At 52.0% G+C, this 13,576-nt stretch overlaps 1 protein-coding gene across 1 annotated transcript in view; it reads right to left on the bottom strand.

Annotated features, from left to right (window-relative positions):
- Positions 1-13,576, bottom strand: part of ACACB (acetyl-CoA carboxylase beta) — a 99,209-nt gene that overhangs the window by 44,088 nt on the left and 41,545 nt on the right. The window contains 8 exon segments of the mRNA XM_047088463.1: positions 591-691; positions 2,838-3,026; positions 4,348-4,494; positions 5,796-5,930; positions 7,978-8,128; positions 9,295-9,440; positions 12,053-12,134; positions 13,382-13,485. Of these exon segments, the coding sequence (XP_046944419.1) occupies positions 591-691; positions 2,838-3,026; positions 4,348-4,494; positions 5,796-5,930; positions 7,978-8,128; positions 9,295-9,440; positions 12,053-12,134; positions 13,382-13,485 (1,055 nt within the window).

Raw genomic sequence — 13,576 nt, 5'->3', positions numbered from 1 at the left:
CTGGGTGGCTCAGTCGGTTAAGCGGCCGACTTCAGCTCAGGTCATGATCTCGCGGTCCGTGAGTTCGAGCCCCGTGTCGGGCTCTGTGCTGACAGCTTGGAGCCTGGAGCCTGCTTCGGATTCTGTGTCTCCCTCTCTCTCTGCCCCTCCCCTGCTCGTGCGTGCACTCTCTCTCTCTCTCAAAAATAAATAAACACTCAAAACAAAACATAGCCGAAAAAATCTTCATCATCTCTCCTCTGCAATGATTTCAAAACGACAACAATAATCCGTATAGCCCTTTATAAAGCCAACAGAACCACTGTATTCCCACTGTCATATAGTCAAAGATACCCTAAGTATGCGCCATGTGTCATCAGCCCTTTACAAAACTTAATCCACTTGTAACTCAGGATGACTTACTGTGCGTGAAGGGTCTTAAGTCCTATTTTACAACTTGGTGAACTGAGATCACAGGAGAAAAGGGTCTTGCTTGGAGTTTCTAGGGTTAGGAATAGGTAACCCCATGGGCTGGGTCTTAGCTTCAGAGAGCCCCAGAATGCCACGTTCGTGTGGTGACAACCACACCCCATGGGGGGCCCGGGACTCACCTCTGGACCAGCTGCACGATGCTCTGGGTGTTCATGAAGAACACCTCCCGGTCAGCCTTCCGCTGCAGGGTGGCCGCGTGGCAGTCCAGGATAGTGGCTATCTAGAAGGGCAGACAGGATAGGTCTGACCACTCATCACCATACGATCCGGTCACCTCCAGAAGTCACCAGAGGGACCCACCGTGGGATTCCATGGAGGACCCATTCAAGGCTCATTCAAAAATCGAAAATTTCTTGGGTCACCTGCGTGGCTCAGTCAGTTGAGCGTCCGACTTCAGCTCAGGTCATGATCTCACGGTTCGTGGGTTCGAGCCCCACGTCGGGCTCTGTGCTGACAGCTCGGAGCCTGGAGCCTGCTTCGGATTCTGTGTCTCCCTCTCTCTCTCTGTCCCTCCCCTGCTCACCCTCCCTCCCTCCCTCCCTCTCTCCCTCTCTGTCTCAAAAGTGAATAAACATTAAAAAACATTTTTAAAAATCAAAAATTTCAGCTCCAAAGCTCTCTGGCCACCAGCTGTTTGTCCCTCTCAACACATGGCTGGAGGAATTCAAGAGCTTAGAAATGACAACAATCCCGTAAGGACACGTGTATTATTCTTTTCCACAAATATGAGTGGTCTGGGAAAAGGGAAGGGAATTTTCAACCCCAGGGAAAATGAAGGTGCGGGGGGGGGGGTCTTGTTTTTATAACTAGATTTATTGGTATTAGCATACTGCTTTTGGCAACAAAATTGTTTTTAATGAAAAAATCTACACTAACCACAAATTCCTAAAAGGTCCAAATGCATACTTTTCTCAACTGGGGTTCTTTAGAGTTGTGTTTTGGTTATTTTTCAGTCAAGATATCATTCACATACCACGGTATGTCTCCCATTCATTTTCTTTTTATTTTTTTAACATTTATTTATTTTTGAGAGACAGAGCACGAGCAGGGGAGGGGCAGAGAGAGAGGGAGACACAGAATCCAAAGCAGGCTCCAGGCTCTGAGCTGTCAGCACAGAGCCTGACGTGGGGCTCGAACGCGGGAGACACAGAATCCGAAGCAGGTTCCAGGCTCTGAGCTGTCAGCACAGAGCTCGGCGTGGGGCTCAAACTCACGAACCACGAGATCATGACCTGAGCCGAAGCCGGACGCTTAACCGAATGAGCCACCGGGCGCCTCTCTCCCCCGCCTTGAAAGCATGCACCTAATTCAGCATTTCTCAGTCCATTCAAAGTTGTGCAACCATTTGCCACTATCTAATTTGAGAGCATTTTCATCATCCCAGCAAGCAACCCGATAAGCATTTAAAAATGTCTGGATCCCCCTCCCCCAGCCCCTGGCAACCCCTAACCCACTTTCTGTCTCCAGGGATTTGCCTTTTCTACGGAATCGTGCAACAGGTGATCTTTGGTGTCTTTCACCCAGCCTCTTCCAGTATAAAATCCATATTAGATCCCTTTTGGTGGGACCTATTCCAACCTCTGGAGTGGCTGACCCCTAGCTCCCCAAATCACGAACATGTGGGTGGGGGAACAGTGACGGTATGAATCCCTTCTAACGAGACAGGGGCAGGTTCTTCCAAAAGCAAATTGCCTTTAAAATGCTTGATAAAAGCAAAAAAAAAAAAAAAAAAAATCAGGCCTACATAGTATTATTAGAGATATTATACGACCCTGGAAGGCTTTCCCATTACGTAAAAATATATACACATCTAGCCCCAAGATGATCGCCTTACAGACACCAGAGGAAAGTCAAAGCTACCGTCTTGCAAGAAAAACCCACAACTGCCTCTCTTTCAGCCAGGTCGGGTGTGGAAAATGCTCCCCGCATTTGAATTTTTTTTTTTTTTCAACGTTTATTTATTTTTGGGACAGAGAGAGACAGAGCATGAACGGGGGAGGGGCAGAGAGAGGAGACACAGAATCGGAAACAGGCTCCAGGCTCTGAGCCATCAGCCCAGAGCCTGACGCGGGGCTCGAACTCACGGACCGCGAGATCGTGACCTGGCTGAAGTCGGACGCTTAACCGACTGCGCCACCCAGGCGCCCCAGCTCCCCACATTTGTAGCAACCGCTCACTCCTATTCTGAATCTGAGTTCTATAGAGTGAGGCCCCCTGTGTTCATCTAAGCAGTTGTTGCTTTGGAGAAAATGGTGGGGTTAGCCCCCAACACCGTGCGTGCTCGATCAGAGGCCACGGTGACCGGGAGTTGAGTTCCCGAGTGGCACCCGGGGGTCCCCTGGTGGGGCCGGGTGGGGGGCACGTACCTGCTGGCTGGGGAACTGGCACAGCACCGAGGTGATGTTGCTGGCATACTGAGCCATCACCCTGCGGACCGACTTCTCCACGGGGGCGGGGATGCGGCCCGACACGCTGGTCATGATCTCCTGCAGCTCCAGCAGCGGCAGGGACGGGTGCCGCAGGGTCGTCATGAGTTTCTGCACCCACTCCTTCAGCTGAAGCGGGGACCACGGCGTCAGCCTGAGGCCCTGCGGGTCCTTGGGCAACACCACCCTCCACGAGGCACCCGACATGCACCACCCAGGTCCTGTACTCGAGGAGCCGAAGAGCTAGACGCAGCAGCCTCTAGAACAGTCCCGAGCGGAATGGCCCCCTGACCACAAGGGGAATACTCAGTTTCCCTGCACTCCCCTCTCCATGCATCCGCCAGCCTGGCGTGAGGATATTGCACAAGGCCACACGAAGAGCTCACATCCGAGGACGCTTGCTCAGCGCCAGGCACCGCGCTAAAACTTTTATTTGTACCTTCCCACCCGATCCTCAGAAATAACCCTACAAAGTAGGGATAATCATTATTCCCATTTTATAGTTGAGAAACCTGAAACAGAGAGGCTGACTGAGTTATCCAAAGTCACCCAGCCAGTGAGAAGCAAACTGGGGCCATCAAGCTCCCGAGATGCTTAACAGCGACACGAGGCTGCTTCCAGGGGTCCCAGCAGCCGAAATGTTGACAGTCTCTGAGTGAGAAGGATAAGAGTGCTGCCACCACAGGGGTTGGGCGGTTTAAAACTGAAAGAACGCACACGCTGGCAAGTGCAAAGGCTAAAGAAGTGTGGCCGTCAGGGCGATCACGATTAGACAACACAGCACGGGAGTTAAGAGCACAGACCCTGAAGACAGATGGTCCGTGTTCAAATCCAACCCGATCTTTTTCACGGATGAAACGGGACAAGTTTCTTAGCCTCTCTGCGTCCCAGTTTCCTTACGTGTAAGGTGGAAATAATATCATACTGGCCATAAATACCACCGCACAGTCACCACCACTAAGAGATAGAAGGTGACGCACGATGTTATTACTAGTGATGATGAATTTAGCATCGTGGGTCTCGCGCAGAAGCCTGCAAGCGTGAAAACTCATTTCTCTACAGAGTAAGTAGGCAACGGGCCCCTGGAACGATGAACAACGAACAGAGCGTGTCTCTGACCAAAGCGCCTTCCTTGCTCTCTAAGAGGGGACCCGCGTGGACTCCTTTCCTCACACACAGCTTGAACACTCTCCGGGATGCAACGAACTGAACCACAAAAAAGCAATACAGCTTTCGCAACAGTATGGACTCAAAGAGAAACGTACACCCGTGTTTACAATCGAAGTGAGGAAGTTCCTGAGAAGAGGTCCTTTGTAAAAACGGAGGACTAGCCGTTTTTCCATTCCTTACTTCAGTAAAGACCTCGGATCTGATGGTTTAAACCCTCGTGGCTCTTCACAGACCTGCACACGCGTTCAGACTACATACCTATCCTTCGCACATGACCTACCTTTGTGCTGAAAATAGGCTCTGGCAGACAGTAGCCATTCATGACGTTGGTCAGGTTTTCCAGGACGTTGTGGAAAACCTGGTGTAGTTTCTCTCCGATGATGGGCAGAGTTTGCTGGGAAGGGAGCTCTCCTGTGAATGGCTCGGCCTGATGAGACACAGCAAGAACCAGAGGTCAAGGACACCTGCCTCCTGAGGGAGACAAGATAAAAACGAGGGGCGAGGCAGATCTACCAATACGCAATATAATTAGGATGAAGCCTGAGGGAAAAAGAACGAAAAAACCCAGAAGACATCGTACTGGAAAGTCACAATTGCTACATTCACACCCCGATGCTGGCTTCCCAAATTCCCCCATCGCAAATGCTGTGATCCCTTGTCAGGTGCCCCCGGTGATTCTGGAGGAGATTAGGTTCTTTTGTTTCACTTTGCTTTCTAATCACGACTATCTATTTTCCCTATTTATTTTCCGTCTTTATCCAATCCCAGACATAAACACCTAGCCGGATGAAAACTGAACGAAACTCTCATGCCAATGTCCCAGCTTTTCGTAAATCACAAACATTTAGCCTTGGAGAACCAAAAAACAAAAAGCTCCCCCCCAGGGTTCACCCTGACCTCACACGCCCGTTCATTTAGTCATTCGTTCTACAAATGTCCACTGAATGCCTACTTCGTGCAGCCCTGGGGCCCAGGAGGTTTGGGACGCGCTGTTCTGCTGGCCTGGAACCCTCAGCTTCCTGCCCCTTCCGCTGCCCCACCCCTGTGGGCTCCTCTTGTCCTTTGAGATTAACCAGAGGGTTTCTTCTGCATAGTCTGGGGCTGGTTCTCCAGCTGGGCCCCCACAGCGGGGGCCAAGGGCAGTCCCTCTTCCTGCACTTATGGAGCTGAGCGACACTAATATAAGACGGTAAGAGGAAAACTGGGTGCAAGGTATATAGAAACTCTCTGTACAATCTTGCCAAAATTTTCTGTGAATATAAAACTAAAAAAATCTATTAAACATTTTTAAAAGGTGGTCCAGAAAGGCCTCCCTGCGGGGGGCGGGGGGAGGGTTCAGGGATGACGCTTGAATAAATGTCTACAAGAGGTAAGAGGGTAAGCACTCAACACATCTGGGGGAAGGTTCTTCTGGGCAAAGGGGGCAGGTTCTAAGCGGAAGATCCTGGCGTGTTCGATTAAATGAGGGGGAGAAGAAAAGTGGGTGAAGCCAGACAAGGCAGTGGGGCCACGACCCAGTTGGGGTCTTGTAGGAAGAGCCTGAGTTTGACCCCGAGCCAGATGCGGAGCTGATGGGAGGGGTAGGAGCAGAGGCAGGCAGGCTTCTGTGCCCGTCATGCCGCTGCCGGGGGCCCACAGGGGCGGGACAAGAGTCAGGAGTCTTAATGCCAGCTCGGCTCCCTCACCGGGCAGCGCCGGCCAGGGCGGCTGTGCCGGGGTGCAACATACCGGGCGCACTTTGGAAGGGTCGTCGAGCTCCAGCTTGGCCACCACACAGCCTGCTTCCAGCACGGCCCCCGCGCGCTTGATGTACTTCACCCGGCCGCTTTCCTGCACGTTCAGGGTCATGATCATCTTCATCACCTGTTTTGCAGAAGGAAGAGACGAGATGAGCCCGCCAGGACTGGCTGTGTGTGCGTGTGTGACAGCTAGAGTCCCCCAGAACCGGTTTTCTGGAGCAGGTCCTTGGTCATTTAAACAGAACGACTCCCTGAGCAGAGTTCATGTGTAAAGGATGGAGGGAACTGGTATTTGCCAGAAGCCTGCTGTGTGCTAGGCTCGGTGCTGTTCATGAATTATCTCCGTCTGCAAAGGCAGCTGGGAAGGCAGGTGTTTATTGTACCCATTTTACAGGCATGGAAACTGCTTTTTTTTTTTATTTCTTTTTTCTTTTTTTTTTCTTTTAAGTTTATTTACTTACTTTTGAGAGAGAGAGAGAGAGAGAGAGAGAGACACAGAGAGAGAGAGAGAGAGAGAGAGAGAGAGAGAGAATCCCAAGCAGGCTCCACACTGCCAGCGCAAAACCCGATGCGGGGCTCAAACCCACCAACTATGAGATCATGACCTGAGCCAAAATCAAGAGTTGGACGCTTAATCGACTGAGCCACCCCGGTGCCCCAGAAACTGATCTTTATTTGTGATGTAAAGCCTCTCTCTTAGAAATACAGTTAAATCATTTTTATGTGGGGGGGGGGGGGATTAACAGACATATTCCGAAAACATGGTGTATTTTGTGACCGGCTCCTTTCTTTTTTTTATTTAATTTTTTTTTTAACGTTTTATTTATTTTTGAGACAGAGAGAGACAGAGCATGAACGGGGGAGGGGCAGAGAGAGAGGGAGACACAAAATCCGAAACAGGCTCCAGGCTCTGAGCTGTCAGCACAGAGCCCGACACGGGGCTCAAACTCACGGACCGCGAGATCGTGACCCGAGCTGAAGTCGGACGCTTAACCGACTGAGCCACCCAGGCACCCCTAGTGACCGGCTGCTTTCTTAAAGGCAGTGAGAAAACCCTCTGGGGAACACTCGGTGGCAAGAAGAACGGGCTCCCAGCACAGTCACCAGCCCCTTTGACTGGCCTGACGGTCTGCCAACACAGACACGACGAGTTTTGCCACCGTGGTGTGGGCTGCAGGCAGCCGGCACTGTGACCCTTTAGGTCAGCAGCTCACAGCCTGGGCGCCCGAGACAGACCTGGGCTGGAGCCCAGCACCCCACCCATCGCTCCGTGACCTCTACCAGGTGCCTTGCCCTCTCTGAGCCTCACTCTCCTCAACCATAAAATGGAAGACAGCCACGCCTCACAGGCCTCTTGAGTAACCAGGATTACTCGAGAAGAGGAGCCTGGCACATGGCGGGAGGTCAGCAAGGACCACCTCCTACAGCCGCCGCATTTTCACTGCCATCATCGTATTATTTACCGTGGCAGCGTGGCATGGAGGCCAGGTGTGAACCCTAGCTAGCTCTGTGTGACCCTGAGTGAGTTCCTCAGCCTGCCTGGGCCCGTTTCTTCATGTGTCAAGTGGGAATCCTCTCTGTGCCCATCTCCTATGACTGTTGCCGGAAAGATTACAGAAGGTAATTAAAGACACGTAAAATGCCTACAGTAGCACCTGCCACAGGCAAGCACTTTATAAGTGTTGGCTTACGGCTTGTTAAGTCATCACCATCATTATTATTAATCAGTTCTTGGGGCACCTGGGTGGCATAGTCAGTTAGACGTCTGACTCTTGACTTCAGCTCAGGTCATGAGCTCACAGTTCGTGAGTTTGAGCCCCGCATCGGGCTCTGCGCTGGCAGCGTGGAACCTGCTTGGGATTCTCTCTCTCCCTTTCTTCTCTGTCCCTCTCTCACTTGTTCTCCTGTCCTTCTCTCAAAATAAGTAAAAATAAGCTTAAAAAAAAAATCAGTTCTCACACATTCCTGCAGAGCGTACATTTTGGAGGTTTTCCCTTTGAACACTGCAGAGAATTTGGGCCGAACCCCACATACTGGCTCTCTGAGGAGTCAGCAGGTGGCAGCCCAGGGGAGAGGTGTAGACCGGATGATGGCGGTTGGTCCTCCCTTGGGGAGTGGGGGGAGGGGAGACCCGGCTGCAGCCTCACCCCAGGGGCGGGCTCTGTGCTCACCTCCATCTCCGCGTAGCTGCTCCCAGCCTCGACGTGGCCCCCGTCCTCCACCGTGTACTGTATTAGCTTCCCGGCCGAAGGGGACCTCAGGACCGTGGGATCGTTCTCCTTCTCAAACACACAGGTCTTGTTGCCAATGGTAACACGGTAACTGGGAGGGAGAACGGGCGGGCAGGCGGGTAGATGGGGAGGACCATCCACCGCGCATGCCCAAGTCAGGCTTTGGACGGTATCTCCCCCTCCCTAGAGGCAGCCATGAGCATGACCCTGCACGTGGTCTGTTGGATTCCAACTTTCCCAAATGCTAGCTTTTGACGGTTACGGCAGAGACAACTGGGAATGAAGCGGGTGAGCAAAAGGCGTGACCCTTTTCTGGTTGAAAACAAGTCCCTTTTACTGATAGAATTCTAACAGGCACGGAGAACGCAATCAATATTATTCGATACATAGTTACCAATGGTAAGTCTTCGCCTTATAACCGAACTGGGGAGAGTATGCCCCCGGGGGGAGCCTATAATAACCTTGAACATTCCTGGCAGACAGAACACGGCTGAAAAAGAGGTAATAAAATAGTGCTCTGGCTGGGGCGAATCCAGTCTGCCTTCTTCCAAAACTTCGAAGGTTGGGAAGGGAAACAACTCTCTAAGCGGAGCTTTCGCAGGCACTGGGCCTGACTCCCCTCGGCTGGAGCGGGAGAGGGGGTCTGTACTGCCTGCTCGTCAGGGCTGGTCCACATTTCATTGTATGAGCTCAGTGTGGTCAGCTGCATCGGAATAGGAGGGTCTTTGGGTCTATCTCGTGATGCCCCCCTGCTACGTGCTTCCTGGGTCTCCTTCCTGTATTTCACCCACTCAGGTGCACAGAGACCTTTCCTGCCACTTCTGCTTGTTTAATGGGTCACATCCGCCAACAGGCTCCATGGGTCGTGACCACGGTCTCATCCCAGCACCTAGCTCCGTGCCTGGTACGAGGAGCCGTTGCCCTAACTGGACGGCTGCTTCTCCTCCAAGCCTGCGCTCAGCCCGGTGTGGGCACCGCAGCTCAGACAAGGGGCAGCTGACACACCGTCGCACGCCTCGCAGGCCACAGAACTGGGAGTCGCATCCCATCCGGCTCTGAACCCCGCTATGTCACTAGAAACGGGCGTCCTGGGAGCCTCCCCCCAAATGTCTGCCAGTTGGTGGATTTCCAGCCAAGAGATTAACCTCTCCACGGGCCCCAGAATTTACTGGAAACGGTACTTTATCGAAGACTCCTGGGCTGCACACAGCTGGCTTTGTATTTTCAACCCGCGGCTCTGTGTACCCCGCCATGTACCTGTCAACCTCTTCTTTCATGTAGGTGGTATAGCTGTTGCCATTGTAGGACAGCAGTAACCCGCCGTCATTCAGCCGGTGGGCGTCGACCTCGATGTGACAGCCGTTCATGATGAGGACGAACATGGTCAGAGATTGCCGGGCCACCTGTAGGGACAGGCTCAGTGTCCCTGCCCGAATTCAGGAGGCCCGCTTGTCCCTGGGTGCCAGGGCGCCACGAGCAAGGGCTAGCGTCCACGGTGGGAGTGCCACGGTGGACGTTTGCAATCTCTCCAGTCTCGGCCCTCATTCGCCCCCAGGGAGCCGCTGCTGGAGCTGCAGAGGGCCTGCGTCAGTGTGCCACACTTGTCCCCTGGGTGGCCTGATGGCCACTGGCTACAGGCGGAGTTCCAGCCTGGCCACATCCCCACCAATCGCTTGCCCTTCCGATTCCTGTCTTCAAGCATCAGCCCCATCAAGCAGGGCCACCCTGAGGAGCAAAGAGATGCGGTGGGGGTCTCGCCGGGAGCGAGGCAGTCCTGGAGACTCCAGCAGTGACCAGGACTCTGTCCTCCTCAGACCCGGCTCTGCCCGGGGGCACACCGGACATTTGGGACACTCGAGAAAGGCACAGGTGGCCAGGCCCTGACCTCAGCTCTGTACTTCAACCGGACATACTAGCCCTCGGTTCGACGTGAGTGCTCTCTCTCAGAACACGAAACACCCTAAAGAGCCCTTGACCCGTAAAATATCCATGTGGACACAAAAGGTATTAAGAAGTATAGGAACGTCTATTGCAACACTATTCGTGGCAACAGGAAGACTGAGAACTAGCCATCTAACGACCTTGCAATGGAATACTCTAGACCAGCACTGTCCAACATGGCCGCCCCTGGCTAGGCTGGCTATTTACATGTAAATTAATTTCACTTAAAAAAAAAAAGGAAGGGGCGCCTGGGTGGCGCAGTCGGTTAAGCGTCCGATTAAGCGTCCGACTTCAGCCAGGTCACGATCTCGCGGTCCGTGAGTTCGAGCCCCGCGTCGGGCTCTGGGCTGATGGCTCAGAGCCTGGAGCCTGTTTCCGATTCTGTGTCTCCCTCTCTCTGCCCCTGCCCCGTTCATGCTCTGTCTCTCTCTGTCCCAAAAATAAAATAAACGTTGAAAAAAAAAAAATTTAAATAAAAAAAAAAAAAAAGGAAAATTTAGTTCCTCGGCACTCAGTAGATACAGGTGGCCCCATACTGGACAGCACAGATACAGAACATTTGCCTTCCTACGGAAAGTTCTACTGGACAGCACTAGAGACAACAACCTGATATAAGAAACCTTGTTACTCACAGGGGAAAACATTTTGCCGTAATAATATCAAAGCAGTAAAACAGTATTTGCACCATGATCTCAATGTGCAAAATCGATGCCTAAGGGGAAAAAAATTTTGAAGAGATTTGCTAAGACGTTAATAGGGATCGCCTCCCGGAGTCAGCACCTGAAGGGCTTACTCTTTTGATGTTTTGTGCTTGTTTGAAATTTTTGACTTCTATGCAATAAGCATGTGCCATATTTAAAAATCACACTGGGGGAACCAGGGCCCCCAGAATAGCCAAGCAGCATGGAGGGGTAAAAAGTGGTTTTATAAGCACGCCCGCACGGATAACACGCTCGTTTGGCTGAACTAAACCTGAAAAACCCCAAAGTTGGAAGCGTAAAGTGCTGAGTGATCTTAAAGATAAAATAACAGAAAATAAATATTCTGCCTCAAAAGCTGACTCAAGTCCGGTTATCCTTTCCCTCCCTAAAGGCCGCCTTAGCTTCTTGGGGACACTTTGGCCCTACAGGTCACCCCGACTCAGAACGAGGGCCTGACCTTGTGACTGCACATCTCAGAGACTCCCTGATAGTCTCTGTGAATTGACCTCGGGTGTCCCAGCAAGGGTAACCGGATACTTCTGAAGGGACAGCCACCCCGAGTAACCTTCAGGAAAGGCCTGAAGGTGCGCCAGGGAGAGATTAGAAAGCCACACATTGACCTTCGGTGCAGAGCTGGCCTCACCGGCCCTGTGGAAAGAGACCCACACGCTATGCCAGCTCAGCACAGGTCCTGCTCATGCTCTGTACTGGACTGGATATCGTCCCCCCAAATTCATGTCCTTCCTGGCACCTCAGAATGTGAACCTTATTTGGAAATAGTGTCTTTGCAGGTGTAATTAGTTGAAAGAGGTCCTACCAGAGGAGGGTGGGCCCTAAATGCGATCTGACTGGTGATTTTCTGAGAAGAGACCCAGTGCAGAAGGAAGACACTGTGAACACATACCCACATGCAAGGCGGTCATATGAAGCCAGGGGCATAGACCAGGGTGACAGTCTGTAGACCGGGGAATACCAAGGACCACCCACAACCATCAGAAGCTAGGAAAGCATGAAGCAGATTCTTTCCTGGAGACTTCAGAGAAACAGGGCCCAGTGGACACCTGGATTTTAGACTCTGGCCTCCGGAGTGCGAGACATAACCTTTTTGTTGTCTGAAACCACCAGCTTACAGTACTTTGTTACTGCGGCCCCAGGACGCTAACACATGCTCCGTTGTACCTTGTGCCTATCGCTCAAGTCTGTGCATTCTGAAACCCAAAGGGCTCAGGTTTCAAGATCACAGGACTGACTGCCTGGGGCGTCCCGGGACCCAAGCATGAGCAAGTCCACTCCGGGCATGGCTCACTGCAGAAATAAAAACTCCCACCAGCCTCCAGAGTGTTGGAGACATCCGAGAAACCTGGGGCCTTCACCTTGAGAATGTACTTAACACCATCATAAATTAATTCCACATCCACGATGTTCAGCAGAGAAGCGGCAGGAAGGACCTGGCCCCTGAAAGAGAAGACAGACTCACGGTCGGCTGGGGGAATGAACGAGAACTCTGCCGCCGTCCTCTGGATTCGAACCAATCACTCAGCTCTTTGCCTTGCCTAAGCATCAACCCACCTGACTGTACTAAAAAAGCTAAAACTGATGAAAAGGCAAGGAAACTGACATTCCTCAGAACTTAAGGAAACAGCACTTACTCAAGGATGAGAAATTTCCAGAGGGCTTCCCAGGAAGCAAAATTCATAATGCTTGTTCTTGGAAAAACTCCCCATGTGGGAATCCTGCCACCTGCTTATGAAAGAAACTGGGTGCGCGCACTGAGATTCTATTACTGTTCAAAAGCATGATAACCAAGCGCTACAATCTATTCTCTTTTTAAATTTTTTTTTTTTTGTAGTTTCATTCGCCTATCACAATGTTTCTCCACGAGGGGTGACTTCAGCCTCTACTCTAGGACATTTGGCAATGTCTAGAGATGTCTTTGATTGTCATGACTTCTGGCGGAGTGAGGGGGTGGGAGGACACTGGGGATAGAGGGCCAGGGATGCTAACTTCCCACAGTGCACAGGACAGCCCTTGCAATAAAAAATGAATCCGCAGTAAAAAATGAATCAGCTCAGGGGCGCCTGGGCGGCTCAGTCAGTCGAGCATCCGACTTCAGCTCAGGTCATGATCTCACGGTTCATGAGTTTGAGCCCCGGATCGGGCTCTGTGCCAGCAGCTTGGAGCCTGGAGCCTGCTTCAGATTCTGCGTCTCCCTCACTCTCTGCCCCTCCGTGGCACACACTCTGTCTCTCTCTCTCTCAAAAAATAAACAAACATTAAAAAAAAAAAAAAAAAAAAGAACTCAAAACGTCAAGGGTGCTGAAGCTGCGAAATCCTGGCCCATTCTAACAGTGAGCGACCTGGCCCCTTCCATTTCACTAGTCACCGTCTGATTCGGGCGAGGGACCGGAAAGAACATTTGTAGAGGTGACCTATACCCTGCTTTGCTTCTCAAATCCACCTTCTTTCTGAACTCAAGTATTACGACGTCGCTTGCACAAGTCAGCATGAATAAGCACCCCTCTGTCTGCTGCCTTGAGGATCCCATCCCCGGCGACTCTCCTCCAGGGCAGACTCGGTTCAGGCGAGGAATTTCAGAGGCAAGCAAGGAGGAGGGATTCCCTAACTGCCTGGGGGCTGGTCATCGCCTTCCTCACCACTGACGCGCATCCCACAGGGGGAAAAGAATTACCATCGTGCCCTACCTTTCCAGCGAGTGTAAGAAATCCGTCATGCAGGTTCTGAACATCACATCGGCCACGTTCAAGGCTCCACACACCACCCCAAGCATGATATCTGGCTTCTCAGCCTAGGAAAGACTCCACGCTTCAGTGTCGGTGGTGACCGAGCCCACGAGGAGCCGGGGGCTCCACGACCCCGAGGGGAGAAGCATGCAGCCC

This window comes from Lynx rufus, unplaced genomic scaffold (assembly GCF_022079265.1).
Source record: "Lynx rufus isolate CCGP_SWC_20201006 ecotype Redwood Valley unplaced genomic scaffold, mLynRuf1.p SCAF_24, whole genome shotgun sequence".
NCBI classification, from domain to species: domain Eukaryota; kingdom Metazoa; phylum Chordata; class Mammalia; order Carnivora; family Felidae; genus Lynx; species Lynx rufus.
This window is presented reverse-complemented; position numbering and strand designations above follow the sequence as displayed.